General features: G+C 31.8%; 5 protein-coding genes across 6 annotated transcripts; all 5 read left to right on the top strand.

Moving 5' to 3' along the window:
- The first annotated feature begins 5,777 nt into the window (after positions 1 to 5,777).
- LOC137824549 (uncharacterized) lies at positions 5,778 to 7,163 on the top strand. The gene has a single exon (XM_068630214.1). The coding sequence runs from the start codon at positions 5,778 to 5,780 to the stop codon at positions 7,161 to 7,163; it is 1,386 nt and encodes a 461-aa protein (XP_068486315.1).
- A 15-nt stretch (positions 7,164 to 7,178) lies between these two features.
- LOC137824548 (uncharacterized) lies at positions 7,179 to 9,392 on the top strand. Its single transcript, XM_068630210.1, has 3 exons — positions 7,179 to 8,371; positions 8,462 to 8,558; positions 8,638 to 9,392. The coding sequence occupies exons 1-3, from the start codon at positions 7,179 to 7,181 to the stop codon at positions 9,265 to 9,267; spliced, it is 1,920 nt and encodes a 639-aa protein (XP_068486311.1). The 3' UTR covers positions 9,268 to 9,392.
- Positions 9,393 to 9,402: 10 nt separating this feature from the next.
- Positions 9,403 to 10,284, top strand: LOC137825620 (uncharacterized). Its single transcript, XM_068631332.1, has 3 exons — positions 9,403 to 9,497; positions 9,610 to 9,879; positions 9,963 to 10,284. Exons 1-3 carry the CDS (start codon positions 9,407 to 9,409, stop codon positions 10,259 to 10,261), a joined length of 660 nt encoding a protein of 219 aa, XP_068487433.1. The 5' UTR covers positions 9,403 to 9,406; the 3' UTR covers positions 10,262 to 10,284.
- Positions 10,285 to 10,332: 48 nt separating this feature from the next.
- On the top strand, positions 10,333 to 11,636 carry LOC137825618 (uncharacterized). 2 transcript variants are annotated; one of them, XM_068631330.1, is made up of 6 exons: positions 10,355 to 10,492; positions 10,566 to 10,658; positions 10,730 to 10,831; positions 10,912 to 11,121; positions 11,211 to 11,375; positions 11,455 to 11,630. In XM_068631330.1, the coding sequence occupies exons 1-6, from the start codon at positions 10,436 to 10,438 to the stop codon at positions 11,485 to 11,487; spliced, it is 660 nt and encodes a 219-aa protein (XP_068487431.1). In that variant the 5' UTR covers positions 10,355 to 10,435; the 3' UTR covers positions 11,488 to 11,630. The 2 variants fall into 2 exon arrangements, with proteins under 2 accessions (XP_068487432.1, XP_068487431.1); XM_068631331.1 differs by lacking the exon at positions 11,211 to 11,375 and having other exon boundaries at positions 10,333 to 10,492; positions 11,455 to 11,636.
- Positions 11,637 to 19,060: 7,424 nt separating this feature from the next.
- Positions 19,061 to 23,537, top strand: LOC137823540 (oxysterol-binding protein-related protein 3B-like). Its single transcript, XM_068628729.1, has 10 exons — positions 19,061 to 19,542; positions 20,000 to 20,087; positions 20,463 to 20,579; positions 20,696 to 20,768; positions 20,846 to 20,964; positions 21,194 to 21,315; positions 21,774 to 21,950; positions 22,082 to 22,226; positions 22,798 to 22,976; positions 23,069 to 23,537. The coding sequence occupies exons 1-10, from the start codon at positions 19,430 to 19,432 to the stop codon at positions 23,310 to 23,312; spliced, it is 1,377 nt and encodes a 458-aa protein (XP_068484830.1). The 5' UTR covers positions 19,061 to 19,429; the 3' UTR covers positions 23,313 to 23,537.
- Positions 23,538 to 27,775: the final 4,238 nt, after the last annotated feature.

Here is a 27,775-nt window from a genome sequence, read left to right as displayed (position 1 = left end):
ACCAATTCAATAGTCAAACAGAAACTGGAATCAGAAATTCAATCGATTAAAGTTGCGTTTTAACCGGTTGTTTATGACAACAGAAATTACAAACAGTTTAATAAGAGATGAGATAGAGAGAATTACACACAAAGATTATACTGGTTCACTCAATCACAGAGCTACATCCAGTCCTCAGTCAAACCACTGAGTTTTCACTATGCAATCAATCACAGATTACACAAACACCACACACAAAGAGGTGACTTTGAATCCCACAAAGTCTTCTCACCCTCCTCGCACACAACAACCACCTCAAGCCAGAATCCCACTGACTTTACAGGATTTTACACAAATATACAGAATGTTATATGAATAGGATTAGAAAACACCTAGTAAAACACAATACACCAGCACCTTATTGATCAGTTCTTTGAAAGACAGCAAAGCACAAAGCAATCTTGCTAAAACTTGATGAAAAACCTTTTCACAAACAGTTTTGGTAATCACTCAAATCAATCTCAACTCAAAGTATCAAAAGTTTTTGTTTCATCAATCTCTTGTCTCTTTCATCATCTTTTAACGTTTGAAACAAAACCATATTTATAACAATTGAAATGCTAACGTTGGAGCAAATCAGTTTAAAACAGATTTTCAAAAAATTGTTACAAGCACATACATTTAATCGGTTAAAACAACGAATTAATCGGTTGAATGCTCTTGGCAGTTATAAAGCAGTTTTAAAACCTTCTTTGCCAGCTAAGTTACAAACAACCAATTATCTCGACATTTTAATCGGTTGTTTTTTCCTTTGCATGGAAAAACACTTTAATCTTTAAAACTGATTGAAATGAGCTTTGTCTGAGATTCAAAACTGATCTTACAAAGATTCTAAACCCCAAACCAAAACCTAAACCTAAAACATCACTTAGCTTCAGGCTTCACTTGGATTTGGCACATCAAAGCTTCCCATCTTCAACAGCTTTGAACATAACAAGTATGACAATTGCATCTACTTCAAGTTTGTAGCAAAAGGCGAGTTCATTGTATTGTTGTTGTATGTAGATGATATTTCAATAGCAAGTGTACCAACCAGGTCATCGGGTGTGATGACATGTCTAGCACGTGATTATGTGGGGCGTGCTCAGCGGAACACGTGGGCAAGAGAAAGATGGATGGTTCAGAGGTAAGCATAGTCGCCGGTTCATGGAACTGGCGTTCTGTAGTGAACATGGTCGGTTGTCGCCGGGTTTACCTATCATCGACGTGTTTGGCAATGGGAGATCAGGTGGTCTGACGCCGCCGCGAGGAGCACATCGCCGGATTTCCCAGTAAACTCAGTTGAAGCTACTGAAGGCTCAGAAGACTAAGTTCAAGCGTATAATTTCAGTAAGGTGATTGTTGTGCCAACATAGGGCGTGAAGGGCGTGTGGGTTGAAGGGAACATCTTGCCTATCAGCGACAGGATTCCCAGAGTGGACATTCGTTGATGGCAAGGTTTCCTCAGCCAGAACATGCATGGCGCGGCGATAAGGAGGGTGCCATTAGCGACAAGCGATATCACAGAGATGGTGCACTTTGCTGCACCCGATACTCGCCTTGTCGGGTGGTGTTCTAGATCTTGTCGCGTGCTAGCTTACTCCTTGAGTAGAGGACTTAGCCGCGCGACTGGTTACTACACAGAAATGACGCTCAAGTTGCCTCAACCTAGATGACGACACGTGTAGGGTTGGATGCTACCTGTTATTCCAACCCAGATGATGACACGTGTAAGGTTGGATGCAATAGAGAAATGACGCTCAAGCTATCCTATCTCAGATGATGACACGTGTAGGGCTGGGCGCTACCTGCTATCTCAGCCCAGATGACGACACGTGCAAGGCTGGATGCAAGCCACGCGTCCAAAAGCATAACGGCCTGGAGAGAGAAGAAACCTAGCTATAAAGGTAAACTTAACAGAATTTGCAGAGGTACGTTTTGGATTACGGCTCATTTTGCTAGGGTTGTGTGCCTTCAGTACGATTCTACAGAGCATATTTTCTCTGAGTTTTGGGTGTTCTTGTTACTGACTTGAGCGTCGGAGCGCCACCGGCCGCAGAGGCGCCACCTTGTGTTTTCAGGTTCTCAGAGAGATTTTCTGTGGTGCGAACTTGAGAGCCACGTGGAGTCAAGCTGGTGAGGAGGTTCGTGACGAGGCAACGCTCTTACGCTAGGTCAACCGGCAGGATCAGCAAGTAATAGAAGGTAAAAACTAAGTTGAACAACGAGTTTGAGATGAAGGACCTTGAAGCTGCTAGGAAGATTCTTAAGGATTGAGATCACTAGACCATGTGATTTGAAGTGTTTATACTTGTTTCAAAAGACCTATCTCAGAAAAATTCTTAACAAGTTTGGGATGAAAAACTTAAAACCTATATTCATACCTTATGTATCTCACTACAAGTTGAGAGATGAAAAATCTTCTAAGTCGATGGAGGAACAATGCTATATGGATGGTCTCCATATACTTGTATTTTTGGTTTTGTTATGTGCACAATGGTCTGCACACGCCTTGATATAGCTTATATCGTAAGCATTGTTACATGTCAAATCCTAGGCAAGCTTATTAGAAAGCTCTTAAGTGGATTCTTCATTACTTGAAAGGATCACTTGGAAGAGTATTGGTTTATGGTGGAGCCAGAAGATCTGCTAGAGATTCTTTCATAGAAGGATTTGTTTACTCAAATTTTGCTAGGCGTTTGGACACTAAAAAGTCTCTCATAGACTATGTTTTCACTGCTTATAATATTATCATCATTTGGAAGGCTAGTATGCATAAAGTAGTGACTTTGTCAACCATTGAAGTATAGTACATTGCCATGATAGAAGCTATGAGGGAAGTCTTGTGGTTGAAGGGTCTAGCCAATGACTTGAAGGTCTAAGACCAGATTGTAATAGTCTATTGTGATAGTAGCAATGCGATAAAATTGTCTAAGAACTAAGTCTACCATGAAATAACTCAACACATTGATGTTAAGTTGTATATTATAAGAGATGAGATTGCACGAAGATATGTAAAAGTCATGAAGGTCTCAATTGGTCATAATTCCTCTTATATGATTACAAATATTTTGCTAAGCAACAAACCCTTTCATTACTTGGATTTGATCTAATTGATTGGTGATGAAGCCTATAATGGGCTTAGTGGTAGATAAAAACTCTTGGTTAAAAGATTTTTTTTTAAACCATGATGGAGATTTGTGAAGAATGATTTAGTAAAAATCTTGTCTACAAGGTTCCTAGTAATACTATTACACAATCTAATGAGTTATACACTTCTATCATGTTTGGTAGATGGTCTCAGTAGACCGTCTAGTCTCTTAGCTTCAACTAAGTCATGGACTGTCTGGCAAAACTGTCTAGTGATTATTTTGTTATGCAAAGAAAAATATTATTCTTATGTCTTCCTCTTTTTTCACGTGTTAGTTAAATTATATTTTGCACTATAAATAGGACCGTGTATCTTTAGTAGAAGCTAACTTTGAGTTCAAACTGGATGAAAATTTATTGAAAGAGACATTGTTAAGTTGTAATCACTACAAGAAAAAAAGGTTTTAGTGGAGGTTATTTAGCGGAGGTTAACATAACCTTAGAAACACCAACTCCAGCATGGGACACCTGGACACGACTAGTGTCCTAAATAGGACATACTATGTGTCTGTTTAAGGATAGATTAAGCTGCTCAAAGCGTATTCTTCCAAAGCTCTTAATGTTTCAATCACTTGAATTTCTCAATCCATGGAAAATCAAGGTCCATGGACAAATGGACAAGTCACCTCCACTGTCTTATCTATGCTTTTGTTGTTTTCCTGTTGTTATTCTTGTCAAATCCTTGTTGTATATCTGCTGAAAGATATGTTTTGTTTAAAAAAATTGAACTGCTGGCATTATGGAGTATTCTTGTCAAAATTAGTTTAATTTATTTTCAAGCTGTAGATTTAATGTTCTTCTGTGTAAGATCTGATTTTATGTCTTGGCTTTCAGGTGCATCACACTTTTGCTACTGCCGGATCTGACGGTGCTTTTAATTTCTGGGACAAGGACAGTAAACAGAGGCTCAAGGTTCCTGCTTTGTTTAATACTCTATTCTTACTTGTCCTCTCATTCTTACAGTAAATTCATCTTTACTAATTTGATCAAAAACCTTATCACGGTTTTTAGATTGCTTACTGTTTCACTCCTTATATGCATTAAATAGAATGGCAGTGAGATAACTGTTATTTGGTTTGCATATCAGCCTTCCCCTGAATGTCTATCAACATGTTGCTGGCTTAAGCGGTTACTTGGCTGTTAAATATTTGAGCTTCTTTAGAGACATTAAAATGCATTTCTTATGAGTTTTTTTTACTAGATTTGGATATTTGCACCACTTCTACTGGCCTAATTTTAATGTGATATAACTATCATTCGTGATTGGCCTCTTCACTATCTAGACATAAAAAAGGCCTTCTAGCACAGTTAGTTGCAATAAGAGGTTTTACTAGGTCTGGTGACACATGCCTTGTCTACATCTTTCATTTCTCTTTGTATGAGCAGAAACAGTTTCCCTGTGCTTTGAGATTAATCATTTTATCCTCTCCCTCCATTCTCCATTTGGCCTATGCATTTATCTTGTTTATGCTAATGACATTGTCATTGCTGGAGATGACTCTGCGGTATCCACCACTAGCTCAAATCCCTCTGAAATATTTCTTAAGCATTGAGGTCGCTCAATCATGCTCTACCATTGCCATTTCTAAGTAGTCTATGAATATTTGTGGCCCTACATTCTTAAGAGAGTATCCTTTTCCTGAAATTTCTTACTGTTCTCTCTCTAAACCTTATCTCTTTCTATTAAACCCTTTTACCATTATTTAATTTTTAAAATGTTACTCATTTTTAATTATGGTAAGGGAAAGCTATTACAACAAACCAAAATAACAGGGATAAAAACAAAAAGAAAATGCAATAGTATAGAATAATACTACAATTAGAAGATACGTTACAATGAACCTTATCTCTCTAAACCTTATCTCTTTCTATTAAACCCTTTTACCATTATTTAATTATTAAAATGTTACTCAGTTTTAATTCTGGTAAGGGAAAGCTATTACAACAAACCAAAATAACAGGGATAAAAACAAAAAGAAAATGCAATAGTATAGAATAATACTACAATTAGAAGATACTAGTTCAAATGTTGCCAGTGGCCCCACTTTAAATTGCTTACGATTAGAATTCTACATATCTTGGGTTTAGCAATTAAAAAGTAAGAACAAGAAGATGCAAGACCGCTCCACTTGTTACCAAAATAAATCCTTCAAATAACATTTTCTTAACTAGTTGGAACTACGTAAAATTATGAATAGTACAATACGATACCGTTTTAGAAATAAAAAATATGTAAAATTTAAAAATCGTTATATAATAATCTAAAAATTGCAATAGAAAAGAAACAGAGAGGTTTGAGATGATTTTTGAATCTTTTATACTAGAGAATCTAGTATTCTTATGCATGAAAATAATGAATTCAATAGTTGTGGTCGGACTCTATTATAGATTTATGACCACATTTTCCACTTATTTTGTTATTTTCTTAATGTATCTGAAAAGTATAGTGATTAATTACTCTATCTTATTCACTCTTGCTGCATTTCACTTTATACACTTATTTCACTTCTATTCTTTTACGCATTCTAATACTCTTGTTGACACATGTGTTTTTTTTTTAACTTTCATGCTAGGTTTGCTTTATTTTTATCAAACAATTCCATTTAGATATGGATAAGTCTTGGATTAACATGCCTCGAAATACATGTCAGTACATGGATGGATTGAATAAATTTTTGGACTTTGCATTTGCTAATAAGAGCATTGAGGGTAAGATAATTTGCCCATGCCCGAAATGCAATCTTAAAAAATGGCAAACTCGAGAAGCAACACATGAGCACTTGATTCTTCATCCTTTTCCAAAAGGTTATACATTCTGGCTTCTACATGGCGAGACAAGTTTTGTACAAAATACGACTGAAACACCTCTAGTTTTCCAATCAAATGAGCATAAAGTTTCTGGTAATGATCCCATGCGTGTCATGGTTAATGACGCATTCAGAAATTTTTTCTATGATGATAACGTGGAGGATGATGAGGATATGCGTACTAGATCAAGCGAAATGATGCCTGATGAAATTGCTGAGTATCTGAAGTTTATGCATGATGGGCAACAAAGTTTGTATGAAGGATGTGGCAAGTATTCTAAACTTTCTTTCTTGCTCAAATTGTACCACATCAAATGTCTATGTAGAATGACTGACAAGGCAATGTCAATGATATTGGAGTTGTTAGCAGATGCCTTTGATTATGCTAAAATTCCATGTTCCTTCTATGAAGCTAAGAAAATCATTAATAAGCTTGGCCTTCATTACACCAAAATTGATGCTTGCCCAAATGATTGCATGTTGTACTATGGAGAAGACAAAGACAAAGAAGTTTGTAAGAAATGTAATGAATCTAGATGGAAAAGAAGAAAGAAGAACAAGACTATTGATGGTACTCTGAAAAAGCAAAAGAAAGTTTCTGCTAAAGTTTTAAGATATTTTCCATTGAAGCCACGCTTACAACGAATGTTTATGTCTTCTAAAATAGCCGAGCATATGCAATGGCATGCATCAGGAAGTACAAATGAAGGCATACTAAGGCATCCGAGGGATTCTGAAGCAGGGAAGAACTTTGATCTAATAAATCCTCAATTTGCTTCAGATGCTCGAAATGTTAGACTTGGTTTGGCAGCTGATGGATTCAATCCATTCGGTGATTTGAGTACAAGTCATAGTACTTGGCCTATTGTACTCATACCCTACAATCTTCCTCCTTGGATGTGTATGAAGCAAAGTTCATTCATTCTTTCCATGATCATTCCCGGTAAAAGAGCACAAGGAAATGATATTGATGTATATTTAAGGCCTTTAATTGAAGAATTAAAAGAGCTATGGAACAATGGACTTAAAACTTTTGATTCATATAGCAATGAAGTGTTTAATATGCATGCAGCTATATTGTGGACCATTAGTGATTTTCCTGGTCTTGGAACCTTATCTGGGTGGAATACACATACTGGGTTGGCTTGCCCTAGGTGTAATTTTGACACTACTCCTAAGAAGATTTAGGGTAAATTTTGTTTCATGAATCATCGACGTTGGTTAAATGCAAGACACAAATTCAGATTAGCCCGCATTCATTTTGATGGAAGTGTGGAAAATAGAAATCCTCCTTTGACAATATCAGGAACAGATGTCTTAAGACAAGTTGAGAATGTCAATATCATATTTGGGAAAGAACCAGAAGTTGAGGAACTAGGGAAACGACAACGCAGAGATCACCAAGCTATTGATGGCCCTCTACAATGGCGAAAAAAAAGTATATTTTTTGAACTTCCTTATTGGGTAAACAATTTATTGCACCATAATCTAGATGTTATGCACATTGAAAAAAATGTATGCGATAATGTGGTGTATACATTATTGAACCAAGGAAAAAAATCAAAAGATAACCTAAAGGCACGAAAGGACTTAAAAGATTGGGGTGTTAGACCTGATCTTTGGCCTGATGAAAATAATAAATATCTTCCTGCTATATATACATTGACAAAAGAAAATAAGCATACATTTCTGACAACACTAAAGAACATCACTGTTCCAGATGGCTACTCAAGTAACATTAGTAGATGTGTTGATGTCAAACAATGTAAGCTTGGAGGATTGAAAAGTCATGATTCACATGTTTTGATGGAGCAACTTCTACCTTTAGCAATGAGAAAGACACTCCCTAAGGAAGTGTGCTATGTTTTGATTGATTTGTGTTCATTTTTTAGAAACTTATGCAGTAAAGTTTTAAAAGTGGATGAACTTAACCAACTGCAAAATAGAGTTGTTCTCACATTATGTCACATGGAGATATTATTTCCTCCTGCATTTTTTACAGTCATGGTTCATTTGATTGTGCATTTGGTGGAAGATGCCAAGCTTGGAGGACCTGTCCAGTATAGATGGATGTATCCCATTGAGAGATATTTAGGAAAGTTGAAATCTTATGTGCGTAACAAGGCACAACCAGAAGGCTCAATAGCTGAAGGCTACATGGCTGAAGAGTCTTTAACCTTTTGTTCAAGATATTTAAATGAAATTGAGACTGTATTTAATCGAATAAGGCGTATTGATGATGAACCAGACACTATATCATCCAGTGCAAGCACTTTGTTTCCACCTGTTGGAAAACCAATTGGGTCTTTTACTTACTTCTCTTTATCAGCAAAGGAAAAGTTACAAGCACATCGTCATATATTGACTAATTGTGCCCAAGTTGACCCTTTCCTTCAGTAAGTACTTTGACTTTATAACTTATTATGATTCATCTGCAATTGAACACTAACCATGTAATTATTATTTATTTAATTTAGAGAGTTTAGAGACATTATACGAAGACAATTAAGAAGTCGTACACGGTCATCCTCTGTGATAGATAAGAGAGTTCATAGAGAATTTGCAGAATGGTTTTCTCGTCGTGTATGTATAATTTATATTGTTGACTTTTGATTATATTGAATATATAGAATTGTTTTGATCATGTTTTCCTCTTTTTTAGATAAGAAATGAGTTGAATGGACCTCACTCAGATGATTTAAAGTTCTTAGCTATGGGGCCAATTGATTGTGCAAAACGTTACAATGCTTACAATGTAAATGGCTTCAAGTTTCGTACATTGGAGAGAGATGAAGGACTTAAAACACAAAACAGTGGGATATTTGGTACTTTTGGGACAAGGAGTTATGCAAGTAGCATCGACAATCAAATGCAATTTGGGGGTGTGCCTTATTATGGAAAATTGGTAGACATAATTGAGATAAACTATAATGGTCGATTTTCTGTTACTTTGTTCAAATGTATGTGGGCTAATACAACTACTTCTAGAGGGATTATGACAGATGATCTTGGATTTACACTAGTAAACTTTACACGTTTGATACACATTGGTGATAATGATGATGATGAACCATACATCCAAGCTAAAGAAGCACAAATGGTTTATTATGCAGTGGATGAATTAGCTAAAGATTGGAGCATTCCTGTGCATCTAAAGCCACGAGACTTATATGACATGGGAGAAGATAATGATGTCACTTTTCATGAATGTGAAGCATTTGTACAAAACAATTTTGAAACTTTATTTGTCAATGGAGAAGGGAGTATATCGTTAACAAGGTCCTATTTTTAATTGAACACTTGTATATTATTTTTGTTTAAATTATCATCCTTATTGCTTATACATTATTGTTTATGCATGCATTATATTATGATTTGTTGAATTTCTATTTTGACTTGTATTAATGTTATTATTTCAAGAATACCTGAAGATGAAGAAAATGCCCATCAAGAAGACTAGAGCAACAGAACATGATACTCTCAATAACACTTTTGACCAACTTGCAGCCCTTAATAACTCAAGTAAGTTCATACACAACTTCCATTTAGTGAGATGTTTGTACTTATATTTTAATTTGGCATTCTCTTTAAAAATATATTATTTTTCACATGTATTCATTTAATTATTATGCAGCACCTCATGTGAATTCTCATCCTATAGAGAATAATAATAAGAAGCCTCCTCCCCCACATGCACCTCATAGGTTGATTTCTATTACTAAGAACAATTCTGCACCTGAATTTCAATTTGATAATACAGATGAATCTGTCCATGAATCTACATCTGAACCTACACCAAGGTTACAATCTGATGAAGAAAGGGAAGAAAATGTGGGTATTGAGATGCAAACTGAACAATCAAAGCATGTATCACGTAAAAGATCATGGCTTGTTGATGTCATTGGTAAGCTTGAATCAATACATTGCAAACTCACATTGTATTTGTTTTTTATGTTCGTCCTCTTAAACTAACAATAATTTTGACAGATAGTGAAGGCAAAAAGGTTAGGAAACAATTAACAGCAAATGATGTTTGGTTTTTATCTGTTGGTGAGAGGATTCTTGTTAACTGGAATAACGAGAACCAACCAGTTGATGACAGTGGAGCATTGTTGAATAGGTTTTTAGGTCATGTTGCAAGAAATGTTAATGCATTTCCTATTAGCTATCAAAGTTGGAGGAAGATTCCCAAAGATTACAAAGAAGATATACTTAAGAAAACCATTCAAGTAATTATTTTTGGATTTTTCTGTGTTTTAATTGATATTATATTGAAATTATCTTAAATTTACTTGTGTAATAATTTTGAAGGCTAAGTTTGAAGTTGAATCCGATGCTCATGTAAGATATATCTTCAAATCACTTAACACAAAGTGGACTGAGTATAGGCAACAACTATGGCAACAAAGAAATGATGGAACACACAATAGAGATGAAATTATTGCAATGTGCCAGAAGTAATGAATAAAGACCATTGGGCTTCTTTTGTTGACTACCGTTTAAATTCAAGGACAAAGGTAATAAAAACTACTTTATTATTTAAAGTGTTGATTTATTTATATTTAGTTCTTTTACTACATGTATGCTTAGGAAATTGCCAAAAAGAACAAGGATAATAGAAAGAAGCAAACAGTTCCTCATACTGGTGGATCCAAGAGCATTGCACGGAAGAAAGATGAGATGGTAACTTGATTCTCCTATAATTTTTATTATATCATATATCATGATTCATATACTTTTATTACATTTTATAGGAGAAAGAGCTTGGTCGCAAAGTTAGTAGGGGAGAAGTATGGGTAGCAACACATAAACATGCTAACGGAGAATTTGTGAATGATGGGGCAAGAGAGATTGGGGTAAGTATCATTTTTGTAAAGATGAAAACTCAACCAAATTGGATGTGAGCTTCATTTATAACTTTTTTCATTATTTGTAGGAAAAGATTCAAGCATATGAGTCAAATACATCTTCCCTCTCACATGATATATCAATTGATGATTCACTAGCTCATGCCTTTGGAAGTGAAGAACATTGTGGTCGTGTTCGAGGGATGGGATTGGGACCTTGCCCTTCTCATGTGTTTGGATATACTAGAAATTCTCGCACTGGGATATCTTCAACTACTTATAGAGAATTGGAGAATCAGGTTTTTGAACATGTATTTTCTTATGTAGCAATTTTTTAATGTGTATGGTTTTCTCACTCTTTTTCATGATAAATTGTGTTTTAATATAGGTTATTGCATTAAAGTCACAATTGGATGAACAAAATAAAAGATATGAAGAACGTGAAAAAAGATATGAAGAACATGAAAAAAGATTTGAGATAATGATGAATTTTTTCTTTCAAAGTTATCAAGGTCAATTGCCTCCTGAGTTGACTATGTTCAATCGTTCATCGGTAATGTTTAAAAAATTTAAATAACTTGTTTTATTTTTCAGATTTACATTTCTAATTGTGATATATGTTTATATTGTAGGTGTCTGATCAAGGAAGTGTGCCAAAAAATTAGGAAGGCAAAACCAAAACCATAATAATAATGCACCAAACACACTCATTCAACAAATAAAGAATTCATGTGGGATTAGAACGTGATCAAAACCGATCCTGCAGTCATATACTGGTTTTATCTTGTTCATTAATGAGTTTAAACTGGTTTTAATGAGTTTAAATTTTGTGGAAAAAATTAAAATTTTGCTGGATTACTTCTTATTTTGCTTTAACTTGTTTTTTTTAATTGGTGTCTTGATCCGTTGATGTGTTTGATGTTGATTTATAATCTTTTTTAGTTTTTTTTGTTGGATTTGAAAGCTTGGTAGTGTTATGTTTAGGTGTTTTCCTTGTTTTTGTGTTGGCTAGTTTTGACAAGGTTGTTGGATCTTTCTTTTGAGTAGTGTATGAAAATGATTAAGACAAATTCCTCCACATGCTCCATCACTCATAGCATATTTGCATGGCTAACCTAGTCATGTGTAGTTCAAGCCTTCATTTGAACATCTTGAAATAGCATTTTTTACACATGTGCTATTTGTTTCTGACCTGTAATGGCATTTTTTACACATGGTGCACCTTGATTTTGATTAAGTTTGAGTCCAAATCCTAACCGGTCAAGAAATTTCATCAATTTCAAATGGTTATAGATTTATGACCACATTTTCCATAGGTACTGTCAGATGTGTTGGTTATGTACATGATATGTCATGGTTATAAGTCATTAAATTGATACAAAGTTGAGATTTATGACCTCTTTTTTTCTTTTTTCTTTTTTTTTTCAGCAAAGCTAGTTTAAATTGTTAAAGATTCTTTGTCCAGGTAAATGAATAAAAAAAAACAAATTTCATAATTTTGAAACCTAAGGTATTTTTTAAGGAGGTTCTAAAACATTTTATGGACGTTTTGAAACCCATGATATTTTACGGGGGTTTTGAAACCTATGGTATTTTACGGAGGTTTTAAAACCCATGGTATTTTACGGAGGTTTTGAAACCCATGGTATTCTACGGAGGTTTTGAAACCCATGGTATTTTACAGAGGTTTTGAAACCCATGGTATTTTACGGAGGTTTTGAAACCCATGGTATTTTGAAAGGCTTTTCTTGAGGTTTAAAAAAACCCTGGGGAACACATTCCCCAGAGATGGTTTAGCGGGGGAAACTACAACCCTGGGTAAATGACTTAATGGAGGTTTTAACCCTAGATAATGTAAAAATAAACCCTTGTTAAAACCATTTTTTCTTGTAGTGAATCTATGTTACATAGTAAATTCTTCTGTGGACAATCAAACTCTGTTAACTTTCTATGTGTGATTTTCTCTTCTCAATTGTTGTTTACCTTTTATCATTTGTTCTTACGATTTCGCTAGTATAGATTTTCTAGACACTCTACAATTTAAGTGAGCTAATTCCATATACTTATCAATCAGTTATGAAAAACAGTATTGATTATGAGCTTGAATGTACAAGCTTTAGCCTAAACCTAATTTTTATTCTTGAGATATACATGTATCAATGTTGTATAGTTAAAAAGAAAAAAAAATCATGTTCGTTTTTATGTTTTTTTAAATTTTCAGTAATAGTAAGAGAGAATTATTAAAAATATAAAATAATTCAAAAAAGTTATTCATTGTCTAACAATATAAACTTTATTTCTATTAAATTATTTTAAATTTATAAAATTCCAAGAAAAATAAATTATAATCAAATATATTTTTAAATGTACTTGGTAATAATATTTTTAGTTTAAGTATTTTGAGAAATATGATTTATCCACATGCAGTATGATTAATAGAAACAAAAACCTATATACAAGGTATTTATTTTGTTATTGCTGATGAGAAAGATTTTAGATTGACTTGCTTGAAACCTCTTTGACCTGTTGGTTTTGAATTATTCAGTCAATGGTAAAAGAAGAAGAAAAACTCTTGAGAAATATCTGTCTTCTAGAACAAGTTCAAGAATTTCAATTTTATGAAAATCAACATGATTTTTATGACCCCACACACAAGAATAAAAATGAAGACAAAAAGACACCAATTTCTCTTCCTTTACTTTGCCATGTGTGTGGCTATGCATTATGTGGCCAAGCCTACTCTGTCTAGAGAGTTTTAAATTCACTATGATGATGTTAATTTCGATAATTAAAATATTTTTTAATGTTATTAAATTTCAATGCCCAGATTAATTTTTTTTTTTTGTAAAAAGTCAAATTGACATATCGATTTCTTGTAAAAAGAGGCAGAAAACGATGCCATAATTGAAGTCCGTTACAATAAAAACAAGTTCAATTGAAACTCAAACTCGTTGAAGAAAAACCATTACTTTATTAATGCAGCCTATTTAAACAATGGACATTTTATCATATTTTTTTATTCATGAATTTTTTCATGGTTTATACTTTAATTTCGAATAAATTAACACACTTTTTTACGCATATTTATTTAGGGTATGTTTTGAGAATTTTTTTTATAATTTTTTAAAAATATAATAAAAATGAGATTTTATAAATTAAAATCAGTTTATATGTAAGGAAAAATTAAAAAGTATATAAGAAACTTATAGAAATTAATTTATACGTAAATTAATTTGAACTTATAAAAAATAATTTTATTTATTTCTGTATAATTTATAGAGAACTTTATCTAAATAATATATACTTAATTCATAGATAGTGATGAATTGATTGCGTTATGCATTTCTTAAGAAAGAAGAATCTGTAGACAATAGACGGAAGTATTTAACTTAATACACACGTTGGAGACGCGGAGCCAAAATTCAAGTCCAATATATATTATTTTACTCTTTTTTTTATTCTTCCCAACTAATTATATTATATATGGGTTTCCATTATATATTAGGGTTAAATAGGTTTTCTATTTTTCTATTTGGATTTTTTCAATGAAACTCCATAATTTTAAAATAATCAATTTAATTTCCTTCATTAAATGACTAATAACAATAAGAAAATAATGATGTAACATAATAATTGTTCAATCTAAAGCCTATTTAAGCCATATATATTATCTTCCTTGTTTTTTTAGTAGGTATAATATATTCTAGCACTATTGTAAATAACTGTTTACATAATATTATTCTGAAAATCATCATGGGCTGACTGTTCTATTACTACGAATATACAGTACCTAAAATTGAAAGAAATATATATATAATTATGAGTTAATAAGCAATTTTTTTTAAATTTTTATTTTTTGTTTAAATAAAATAAGAACATATTAATTGCTAATATAGCTATTTTTTAGAGGAAAAGGTGAATTGGAGAGTACGTGTCATGGGGATTTTTATCCAAACTTTCTTGTCATATGGGAATGACTAGCTTGTTATAACTATTTTGATATTTTATTTTTATTTTGTATTGTTAGATTTGGAGGTGGATGTGGAATGACTAAAGAAAGATAACAACTGTTTGATGGATTTGAGAAAATATTTATAAAAGTTGAGACTGAAAAATAAGAGGAGTATTTGTAGTAAAGAAGGAAGCTAAAGTTTATCTTTAGGCTTAATAGATGTCGTATAAAAAGAGGAGATAATGTAAATTGTAAGTGTTTTTATTTTTATTTTTATGAATGATATAACCATTTACATATTTGGCTTTTTAATCATCATGAGTTATTTTTTTTTTTGTGTTTTTTACTAAAATGGGGTATGTTTAAAAAAAATTACAAAATTAGTGTCAATTCGGCACGACTTCATATGCATAAATCGTCTCAATTAAACACGAATTTGTCATGTCATACTGAAGTCGTGTCAACTTGGCACTGTCATACTGAAGTCGTGCCAACTTGGCACGACTTCTGCCATGTCATATTGAAGTTGTGCCAACTTGGCATGACTTCTGCCACGTCATATTTTTTTTTTAATTTTATTGTTTATATTGGATAGTAAGTTATGTAATGTTAAAAATTAATTTGATACATAATTTTTTAAGAGTGTTAGTTTTAAGGAACAAAAAATTGGATAATCGTATATGGATCATGTTTGACGGTAATGTAATACAATAACTTGATTTTTTTATTAATTAAAAAATGAAGAAAATTGTTATTGAATTTGGAAATAAATAGATAAATGAAAATTTATTGTATTTGGAAAATAAATAGAGAATTATTGTTGTGAATTAGCAAAATAAATAACTTGAAAAGTAATGATTATAAGTGGCGACATGGGTCAAGACAGTTAATAATCATTACTTCTCAAGCTATTTATTTTGTTAATTCACAACAATAATTCTCTATTTATTTTCCAAATACAATAAATTTTCATTTATCTATATATTTCCAAATTCAATAACAATTTTCTTCATTTTTTAATTAATCAAATAATCAAGTTATTGTATTACATTACCGTCAAACATGATCTATACACGATTATCCAATTTTTTGTTCCTTAAAACTAACACTCTTAGAAAATTATGTATCAAATTAATTTTTAACATTACATAACTTATTACTCAATATATAAAAAATAAAATTAAAAAAAAAATATGACGTGGCAGAAGTCGTGCCAAGTTGGCACGACTTCAGTATGACATGGCAGAGTCGTGTCAAATTGGGACGATTTGTGCATATGAAGTCGTGTAAAATTGGCACGACTTGTCTAAATTTGTAATTTTTTTAAACCAACCCCATTTTGGTTAAAAAAAAAAAAAAAACCCATCATGGTAAAAAACTCAGAAATATTTTCTACTTCATTTGATAAATGATAATGACAATTAGGTGATAAGTGCAAACAAACTTATTCTTGAATAAGTTTAAATGTGTTGTAGGAGTGTCTAGGTTCAAATAGTACCTTCTTTGTACTTCATAACATTAGTGTACTTAATGAAACTTGATTTGTTGGTCAAGAACTGAACGTAGTATGTATTATCTAACAAACTAATATGAAAATATTGAGTAATTCTTCTTTCCTTAATCTATTATGTTGCATGTTTTTTTTTATTTGGGATGATTAAAGAAGGAGAGCATTTTCTAAAAGATTTGTGAAAACTCATTAGATCATTTACCATACAACTATTGTATGATTACCAAGTATCAAATGATATTTTCAAGAAAATTGAAAAGATTTTGGAACACAATTCAACCATCTCTTATCATATTTCTATTATTTTCTTAAATTTCATTCAATTTCTTGAATAAGCTTTGTAGATGGTTGATAATTGTTGTTTAAAAGTCAAATTAAAAAGATTATGGTGTAGATCATCTAATAAGATGATAGACCGTCTAATACGAAATAGATGATAATATAGATAATGTGAGATGACCCCAAGTTGTCTGTCAACGAATTCAATAGTAAATCTAGTTATTCAATGTTAAAAACGCATATGCAAACAATCAAAGTTTAATGACAGTAAAGCAAAAGGGGATTGTGATTAAAATGCATAAAAGTAAAATACTAGAGAAATAGGTTGACTCTCAAGTTCATTCAATAATGAATTCTTCATTGGTTTTCTTAAGATTATTCTTCTTTAATTTTCTCACAGAGTTGAACTAAATCAAACAAGTGTTAAATTACATTCAACAAAATATCATCAGTAAAACAAGTGTTTACTATCTTATTTAATATCTCACTTTGTTCCAAGCGTCTACTCAGTGAAATATTTATCTTTTACCTCTTGACTAAGCATACAAGAGATTGATTAAAACTAAGCGACCAAAAATTCTAATTAGAGAAAAAAAATTGAATTATTAAGATGTGTTTAAAAACAATTCGTTCTATAGAATTAGGTTTAAAAAAGATCAACAATAAAAACACAAACTATTACAGAAAATTTAGGAATAAACTTTATTGCACAAAACATCAGAATTAAGTGCAAAATTACAAGAGAATCAATTCAAGGAGTTTAGCCTTCCATGCGGAGGCAAAAACAAAAAAGGATTACAAGGAAGAAAATAACGAAAACTAAGAAAACCATAATAGTATGTTCTACTCTATTTTACGAACCCTACTACTAATACTCTGTTTAGGAAAATATTTTGTTTCAGATTTTATTCATACTTTCTGAGTTTTCGTCTTTCCATAATTTTTTGATTTTGTTTCCAACTTTAACCACAACTTTGTATTCGTATCTTTGCAGGAGATTTGTTTCCAATTATGTTTCTGACATGTTGTAAATTTTATTCTCTTATTCTTTTTCTCAAATTTCGTTCTTTATTTTGATTTAAGGAAGCAACTTAGACTTTCACATACTGATCCATTCATAGTGGTAAATGTTTCTTTCAGATGGTTTATCGTGAGAAGTATTATCATTTATCCTAAAAATACAAAATTAATATAAATAATGGTTAAGACCCAAATAAACTCAATTAGATAAATCTTAATTAAAATACTGAATTTATTTATAATTACAATTAAAAAATATATGATTAAAGCTACTAAGTGTGAATAAAATTATGCTCATCAATAACATAATAATTTTTTTTATAATAAAAAAATAATTTAAAATATAATAAATTTTATCATTTTAGAAATTTTTAAAGTTAATGTAGAAAAATAATTCTCCATTGTGGAGATGTTATCTCTCCCTTTAGTATTATATATTGTAAATAAATCATTTACTTATCTTGTATATTATTTGTAAATTATTTAAAATTTATGTCACTGGTTATTAAGAAGTTCGTCCTCACATATTAGTTAAATCAATAGTTTTTTCCCCCTAATTTATGGAACAACCTTTCTTAGTTTTGCAACATAAAAAAGCTAATAGATGTATGAAGATTTTTGCGATTTTTGCTCTAATGATACTGTTACGTACTTAGAAGAAAGGGTGTGATAAGCGATCAGTTGACCATTTGGTTAAATAATTTATTGAGTTCCAACTTCATGTTACCATCTTTTTAGGTTCCTTACTTTATAATTTATTTATTCAATTTATAATTTATTGAGTACATTTTTATTTTTGACAAAACCTAACATTAATGAGCAGGAATGACAAAAAAGAATGGTAAATATTAATGAATAATGTATTCTGTCTTAACTTTTCAGATTTTATTAATTATTTAATACACTCCATGTGAACATCCTTGTTATCATTCCTAATTGATCACTAAAAGTATAATTTGATTAAGAAATATACACTTTGTTTTGGTAAAGAAAAATACTCTTGGTGTATGTTTGAGAAATATTACTTTTCCTCATTTTAGATTTTTTAGATAAAAATTCTTCGTAATTTCAGCTATTTATTTGGAACAATACTTAAATTCTAGAATGTTTTTTTTAAGATATCATATTTTATGAAATTAAACATTTATAGTTAAGGTTTATGGATTATTCCTTATCAACGGGTAAAACCTTATTTTAAATTTTCAAAAGAAATTAATTATACTAAAATTATTTTTTTACCAAACTTACTAAAAAAATAATTGTAATTAATTATAACAAAAATGAATTATTTCTATAATTTAATTTCACAATTATTTCAAAATTAATATTATTGTTAGCCTAAATAGTAAAAAGAAAAACACATATATGCACGTAGTTACACAAACAAAACAGCCGGCAAGAAGTTGTGATCCTTCTCATTGCAATCCCAAAACAGACTCTACATGTTCCTTGTAAAGCCGCCAATTTGGATTTTTCTGAACTCAACTTGACCCCTCACTCCCACGCGTACTTTAAGCGCGTGCCGAACAAACTCTTATTTGATTTGTCTTCTGTTGTCACCCTTAACGAAGAAATATCCCCCCACTTTCCATTCAGTCTCCTTGGACTTTTCAAATTCGGGAACCGCCAACCAAAATCACTGCTTTCTTCGCTGTTCTCTACATATTATAATATTATTATTGTTATTGCTTTTTAAATATTTATTATTCACTATTCATTCTATTCATATAAACCCATATTTAAGTGTAGCATACCCTTTTGATTTGCCTCAGTAGATCGGGTTTCTTTTTCCAAAAATCTTCTCTTTTCTCAATTGGGTTTCCTTCTTTGATTTAATTTCATTGCCATGGCTCCAAATGATCCTAAGGAAGCTGCTGCTTCTGGTGGTGGGGGCTTTTTTGCTTCTATTGCTTCCAGTTTGTCCAATTTTGGCAGTGCTATGTCCAAATCCGTGAATGGGTATGAATCCTTTGGAGTCTGAATTTTTGAAGTTGTTAAATCTATCTGTTTTGATGTGTTTTCTGCAATTCGTTCATCTGGGGTACCTCAGGATCATGGGTTTGCCCCTTTTTATTGAAAATTGTAACACTTCTAGATGCAAGAGATGCTTGCTATGGAAGATCATCTTTATCAATTGGATTTGGTTGTTGATTGGTTGGATTTATTATGATATCATTGTTATGTTTTAGCTTATGGTTGTTTCACACTTATGGATGCATGACTTGATGTAAGAAATTGTTGATTGTTTTAATATATTCTGATCTAGTTCAGAATTGTGGATTCGAGTTCATTTGTCAGTTTCACCATCACATGGATATATGGCTTGTAATTGTTTTATTTGTTTGTTGTTGCTTCTGTGTGTCCGAATCGGTTTCATGAGCTAATAAGGTTTATTTTTGTCGACACTGTTACTCAGTATGAACGAAGGCCTGGAGGTTATTAATCCAGAAGGAGGAACTGAAGATGCTGAAGAAGAAGCAAAAAAGGGACGATGGAAACAAGAGGTATACTAATTCTATTTTTGTATTCAATTTGCATGGTGAAGTGAAGAAAGAGTAAATATTACTACTATAGGCTTGCACACATGACTGTCTAAACAAATATGATGACAGCTAGGGGATGAAAGAATAATCTGAGTCAAAGAAAATTTATTGAACCTTGATGTTTTGCGCTTTAGTAAACATATGTGTTCTAGTTTGCATGTTAGGGAAAACTTCTTGCTTAGTCATGGCATTGTCTACAGATAATATGCAGTGTAAACCAATTGCATCTTTAATTATCTCACTATAAGTTAAGTTTCATCTCAAAGTGAACTTTGGATATTTTTTCCCTCCTTTTATAGTGTATCATCTCTGCATTTTATTTCCTTTACTTTACAGGAGCGAGATAGTTACTGGAAAATGATGCAAAAGTATGTTGGCTCTGATATCACATCAATGGTGACACTTCCAGTTATGATTTTTGAGCCAATGACAATGCTGCAGAGAATGGCCGAGGTCTGTGTCATATAAAAGTGTACATTGCTGTTTTTCTTTGCTACTACTTTGACACAAATTATGTTTTAGCAAGTTTCTTGCCCGTGGAATTTCATTAATTATAATAAATTTGACAGCTTATGGAGTACTCTTACCTGTTGGATATGGCGGATAAGACTGAGGATCCATACATGAGACTAGTTTATGCTTGTAGGGATTACTTTCACTCTGTCTCTGTTATTTCTGTATACATTGCATGGAAGATGACTTACAAATGATTTTTGCAGCATCATTCTTTATATCTGTCTACTATGCATATCAGCGAACGTGGAAGCCATTCAATCCAATTCTTGGCGAGACTTACGAAATGGTTAACCATGGTGACATGACATTTATAGCAGAGCAGGTGCGATTAAGTTTCTGTATATTTTTGTCAGTTCTTCAAACAAAATGCTGAACCAACAAAGTTTTTATGCCTCTTCATATTTCATTTTTGGGGTTGGGGGTAACGCTTGGCCTCCTTAATATGCATATTATAATGGAAGTATTTCAAAATTTTCAGTTACTTTGTGAAGCTCCTGTATTAAGTATGGTTCTTCTGACTTGTGGTTACATGTAAAAATAAACTGCTGCAGGTCAGCCATCACCCCCCAATGAGTGCTGGGCATGCTGAAAATGAACATTTCACTTATGATGTGACATCAAAATTGAAAACCAAATTTCTTGGCAACTCAGTCGATGTATATCCTATTGGAAGGTAATACTTCTATACAATTTTTCACAACTCTTCATTTTTACTGATATCTGTGGAATTTAATGTTATTAATCTCCCTCTCTCTTCTTGTTATATTAAGTCTGGGGATTGTTTATGGTTTTCCCTTTTGTTACTGGCAAAATATTTCTGCAAAACAACCAGATTCCCATTCTATGTAATAGAACATCCCATGTAGATGAGGGTGTCTTAGAATTTGAGTTTTTTCTTATTTATTTAAAGAGAAATGTATTTAAGAGCAAGGAAGTTGGGATGTATTATTCCCACGCAGGTGGCATGGATTGTACAGTGTATCTTATGGCTAAGGATGTTTATATCAGTTTACCTCAATTTATTTTGTAGTTTTATTCGTATGCCAGAAGTCTATAACAACTAACTTCATTAGTGAGCATTTTTCTTTTTTAAGTTGTATTCATTTGTAACATACTTTTACATGGATGCAGAACACGTGTTACCCTAAAAAGAGATGGAGTGGTCCTTGATTTGGTGCCTCCTCCTACAAAAGTTAGCAACTTGATATTTGGACGAACATGGATTGATTCACCTGGAGAGATGGTCTTGACAAATCAGACCACAGGGGACAAAGTGGTTCTGTATTTTCAACCATGTGGTTGGTTTGGGTATGACTATTTTCTATCAAATGTTCACTTGTAACCTATTACATGCTCAGCATATGGTGTTTTTATTCTGTAACTTCTTCAGTGGTGCTTTCATACATGTTATCTAACTTGAAAGATTTCTGCATTTACAGTGCGGGTAGATATGAAGTGGACGGATACGTCTATAATTCTGCTGACGAGCCCCAGATACTCATGACTGGAAAATGGAATGAGTTTATGAGTTACCAAGTTTGTGACTCAGAGGGAGAACTACTTCCAGGCACTGAGCTGAAAGAGGTTCGCTATTCAACCTTCTACAGTGTTACACAAGTTTTTATTGATTCTAAATTTGCCATGCTATCACTTAGTGGCATGCGGTTTTAATCTATACATGTCATTACACCTGATCCTGAAGTTTTATTACAGATTGGTAATTTAATCCAAAACTCTGTTATAAGCAATCATACTTACTAAGTTACTACTAATATTTATACTTTTCATAGTTTTTGTACTTAACTATTGCCTTTGTAGAATTAGATTTAAATTATATGGTTGGTTTGGTTAAGATGGTTGGACTGCATGCACTAATTCTGACTTTAGTACCTGTAGTTCATACAAGTTAATGCTTGGTTGTGGAAATTAGAAGATGAACAATAAGATGCTTCTTTGGGAAGCTTTAACTTTTTTTCTAGGTGTAGTTTAATGCCTGTCATTACTCGAGTTTTCAACGCCTTATGCCTCACTGCACACAGTACAGTGTTGAGTGTCACTGTTTGTATGATTTTCTTTTTGTTGGGTTGTAATCACATTTTATTGTTCTAGCAATTTTAATTATGCTGTGTGAAGTAACCTGTTCCACTCTGCACAGGTTTGGAGAATTGCCGATTACCCTAAGAAGGACAAATTTCAATACACACATTTTGCACATAAGATTAACAGCTTTGACACTGCTCCCAAGAAGTTGTTGGCATCTGATTCTCGTCTACGTCCGGATAGAATGGCCCTTGAGAAGGGTGACCTATCCACATCTGGCTATGAGAAGAGCAGGTAAGAAAGATGAAGAAAGTTTTGAAATTTTGATTGTTCTCTATAAGCACCACCTCAGAGATCCTAATTCCTTACTTAAACTTGTTTTTCAGTTTGGAGGAGAGGCAAAGAGCTGAGAAGAGAAGCCGAGAGGCCAAGGGCCATAAATTCACACCTAGATGGTTTGATCTAACAGATGAAGTAACTACTACCCCTTGGGGTGAGTTGGAAGTATACCAATACAATGGTAAATACACTGAACATCGTGCTGCTACAGATACTTCTGAGTGCATTGATGAACCTGACAGCAGACCAGATTTCAACCCTTGGCAATATGATAATTTGGATGCTGAATAATAAGCATCCTTATGGAATTCTTTCTATTTTTTATACTGTTTTTGAGTTTGTAATGTATCATGATTTGAATGCTTGAAATTTGGTTTTGCTTTTGGGTATGTTTTGTTATAGATGTTATAGTGTTTCATTAATGAATAGGAGCTTTGTAGTCATCACTCCACTTTGCATGGATAAATTTTAGTAGAGAAATTGGATAATCACCCTTAATTGTCCTTTTCACTCAAATTGGTATCTCTAACATTTTTGTTTTAATGTTTTTTTATATTTGACTATACTGTAATAGATAGATTAACTACTTTGGATATGGAGTCTAAATAAGACTCTGATTTACATGAATATAGGTTTTTCTGAGTTATATGACTTTTGTTGTTGGGAAAGGTTGGTCTATAATGAGCCGTTACTAGAATTAACTTTTACATATATAATTTTGATTTTTTTAATGTATAAAAAAACTTAAATGCAAAAGTTTTTTTTATAAATTTAATGTTTTATTGTGTGATTTTTTTATGTTCGCCGACGCTAGAATTATAGAAGTATCGATTTTAGAAAAAAACTCGTGTTATCTTAGCCAGCTTTAATATGTAATTTTTTTTAATATGTGAAATGAATTATTTTATTATTTTTTTTATTTTTTTTTATAAAAGAATGGTGTTTAAGTGTTTGTTAGTGTGACAGTATGTTATATTTTGACATTTTAGGGATTAAATAGAAACATTTTTGCTGAATGAGAGTGTAACCAATATTTCAATAATTTCTTCCCCTTTTCTACTAACATTCTAATTCATTCCACTCAATCCGAAAATCTCACTGAAACTCAATTTTTCAGCTGAAGCACAATCCAAAATCCCTAACCTATTATTCTATATCCCAAATTCTCACCGAAACTCAATCTTAACTCTGCTAATAACATCTATTCACCGAAATAAAATAAAGAGTCCATTTGCGAGTAAAAAAAAAAGTCAGGTAAGTAATATATGAATTTAAAAATTATTTTATAGATTTTTATTATTAATAAAAATTATTTTAGATATCAATAATTTTATTAGTTTATAAAATAATATATAATTTTTTTAATATAATAATTAATTATGTTTTGTTTTTAAATTAATTGTTATTTAATAATTTCTTCTAGGAGAATAAAAGTTTGAGTTTATAGAATTAATTTATATTTAAATTTGAATTTTTAATATTGACTAAGGTGAACAAGAGAAAAAGTTTCGGTAATGTCGAAAGAGTGGAGGAATCAATTTCTTTTCATTTTTCACTTTTAATATATGTATTTATTTGTGGTGATCGCTTGTGTTTACACATTGAGACTTATTATATTCTAACTGCACATTTTGATTTGGAATCAATTTTTTTTATGAATTTATAAATTCTATTTTTAAGAAAAATTTATCCTACAACCAGAAATTAAGGCAATATGTGATTATATCTTATTGTAGTCACTAATTTAATTTTCTGTCTTTGTTACACATTCTTTCTTGCCCTTTCTCTTTGCGTCAATTCTTCTCATGCATTAAACCTCTTTTTTTTTTTTATCAATTTTGAAGGTATTTATAGACCCAGATTTTTTTTTGTTTAATTTGATAAAGAATGGCTACTAATTAAAGTTATGATTGGATGAATGTCCGGGAAATAGCACAAACACTTGATAAATTTTGAAAAAATTTACTGAAACTGCGACATGTAGCAGATTGGTCGGTGTGACTGTGATTTTCATGGGGGATAAAGTAGAATATAAAAAGATTTCCACTTTTATTGCGTGTATGTGTTTTTTTACTATTAAAAGGGTCTAAATGACCATATTTCATTTGAATTGAGAAGAAAAAGAATAAAAAAGGTAGAGAAAGAAAGAAGAAAAAAAAGAGAGACTCAACATGGAATTGTCTATTAAGAAAATATCAAACACAAAGTGAAAGAATAAAACACAAATACAGTTATCTTATTCATTTTTTAAAACAGGATGGACTTAAAAAAATGTGAATTATAAAAGGCAAGTAAAATGATTTTTTTTAAATCACAGAATAAATTCGTGTTAATATAGATTTTTTGAAAAGAAAATGTAAGAAAAAAATTATGGGATAAATTTAAATTCTCATTACTCATTAAATAATAATAAAATAAAATAAAAACATGGTCACCTAATTTTTTTTTTTAAATGGTACCTTTTTCTAACACCAAAACTTCTCTATCGAAGAACTAAGGGAAATGAAAACAAATTTTTATTCAATTCCAATTTTTAAATAATTTGTCACAAAAAAATCCACTTTTCTTTTTTATAAGTTTAATTGTTTTTTGCCTAAAGTTTATTTATTATTTTAATAAAACTCATGTTATGTTACATAAAAAATAACATCAAAAAGAAAAAAGAAAAAAGAAAACAAAAAATAAAGAGACTAGACCAAATTTTTGCATAAAAAAAACAAAAAATAAAGAAACTTTCAAAAAATAGCTTAAGTAACTACATTCAGAGTTTAAATCAAAAAATAAAAAATAAAAATAAAAAGATAAACTAAAAAACATTCTTTAATTTGTAACTCCTATTAAGACAACAACGAGAAATGATTGAATCCAAAAATTCAATTAGATTGATCTTCGTTTGCATTCAATGACAGTAATAAAATCCTATGATATTGATGCACTCATTACTTTTTCTTGAGTTAGTCTGTTTTGGATATCATCTTATTGACTTTCACTCCAGTTTTAGGAGGACATGTCTTCTAGATGTTTTGAATTGGTTCACTGTTTTCACTTAATTATTCTTTCTTATCCATCTTTTCAACTCAAAACTTAGAGACCAAATTGGTTTCTTCTAAGAAAATACCAAGTGAGGTAGATTCAACTATATATGTTGCCAAGATGGTTGGACATGACTCTTAGAGCTTATTGTTCATCCCCTGAAAGAGATTTAAAACATTTTTGCAAGACATAAATACATTTAGAAGTACATTTCTCTAATTTATTACTTGTTGCAAGATGGTTAAGGGAAGCAAAATGGAAGGATTTAACATGATGGTATGATAGTAGGAATGCTAGTAAGGATGCAAGGAGTTTAATTCTGGGTAGTTAGATGAAGTTGGAACTGGTATACTGTCAAATGGTATAATGGATGCATAAAAACCGTTTCTGGTTCATGGAAGAAGAACCATGTCAGGGCAGTGTATATCTTTAAGCTAGCATGTGGTATGGAGGTTCTAAGTCAGTCTTGAGATAAAAGCTTGGAATTGGAAGTAGTACGGTGGAGAAGAAGGAAGGGCAGAAGATTCCCAATTTGGATCAAAGCTGGTGGAATTCATGTTACCTTTCCAGCTGCTAAGGGCTACAAAGTAAAAGTTTGTGGACTTTTTTCCCACACTGGATTATTGCTTGTTGCAAGTTGCTTCTATGCTGAATTTTCTTATGTGGAGGCACGTTTTAGCGCAGTCTAGACATATCTTCCTTTTAAGCTTTTAAAGTTTAGAGGTGCAAAAGTGTTTACTGCAGCCACAATCATGTTTACTCCACATGGTTCTGCAGAATGTGGTATAATGGGTGTTGTTTTGTGGTAGTACTTTGGGAGCTCTTAGGCAATGGTCTCTTTAGATCTTTGTGTAGGTTCTTTGGGCTGGTAGAAGGGTTATTTTCTTTTAAAGAAACCAATACCCTTAGTTGGTTTGGGTTTCTTGGATCCTGTATACGGGTTGAGGTACCCCTGAAGTACCTTTTTTTATTATAATTTATTCTTTGCTGATAAAAAAAATGACTTGTTGCAAGATAAATAAAACTAATTTAAGACTTGCTGCATTAGTTGCAAATAAGATTAGAGGATCCTTTTAAAATACCAGGATTTTCATAAGGCAAGGAATCCTTTTTGTAGCAAATAATCTAATTCATGGACATCTTGCAAAGAGTGCATATCAACAAAAATATTATCCTGCAATCCTGAACCAACCCCTATATCTTCAACAAATTTCTTAAACTTTTGACCAATAAGAGATCCACCCTCCACATGGCCAACAATAACTTCAACAAGGTGATGAAAATCAATAACAGCTCCCTCAACGTCCACCACCCTTGCATTACGAGTAGGTACATAATATATTTGTACCTCTACTGCATAATTATGTTCCTCTATGACACCAACCACTTCTTTGCGAGAGACATCATTGGTTTCTTTGGTATTGACAATCACATGTTTATACTATACAACCAAAAATTTAGATAAAACAATAGACGTTTTGCATGTAAAGCAAATTGGAGGCAACTTCTCAAATTAAATATCTACAATAAAGCAAAACTAGACCTTTCCACCAAAATTTGATTAGGAAAAACAAATAACATATCAATATGAACCAAGACTCTAGCAAAAAATCCTTTAGATTTATCCATGGTGCAACCATCAAGAGAAAGATGAGTGCTACTTCCTCTCGTTATAGGAAAAAAATGTTTTTGGTTGCGAATATTCCATAGAAACATTGTGG

This window comes from Phaseolus vulgaris, chromosome 8 (assembly GCF_000499845.2).
Source record: "Phaseolus vulgaris cultivar G19833 chromosome 8, P. vulgaris v2.0, whole genome shotgun sequence".
Taxonomy (NCBI): Eukaryota; Viridiplantae; Streptophyta; class Magnoliopsida; order Fabales; family Fabaceae; genus Phaseolus; species Phaseolus vulgaris.
Note: the sequence above shows the minus strand (reverse complement) of the source record. Positions and strands in the feature narration are given on the sequence as shown.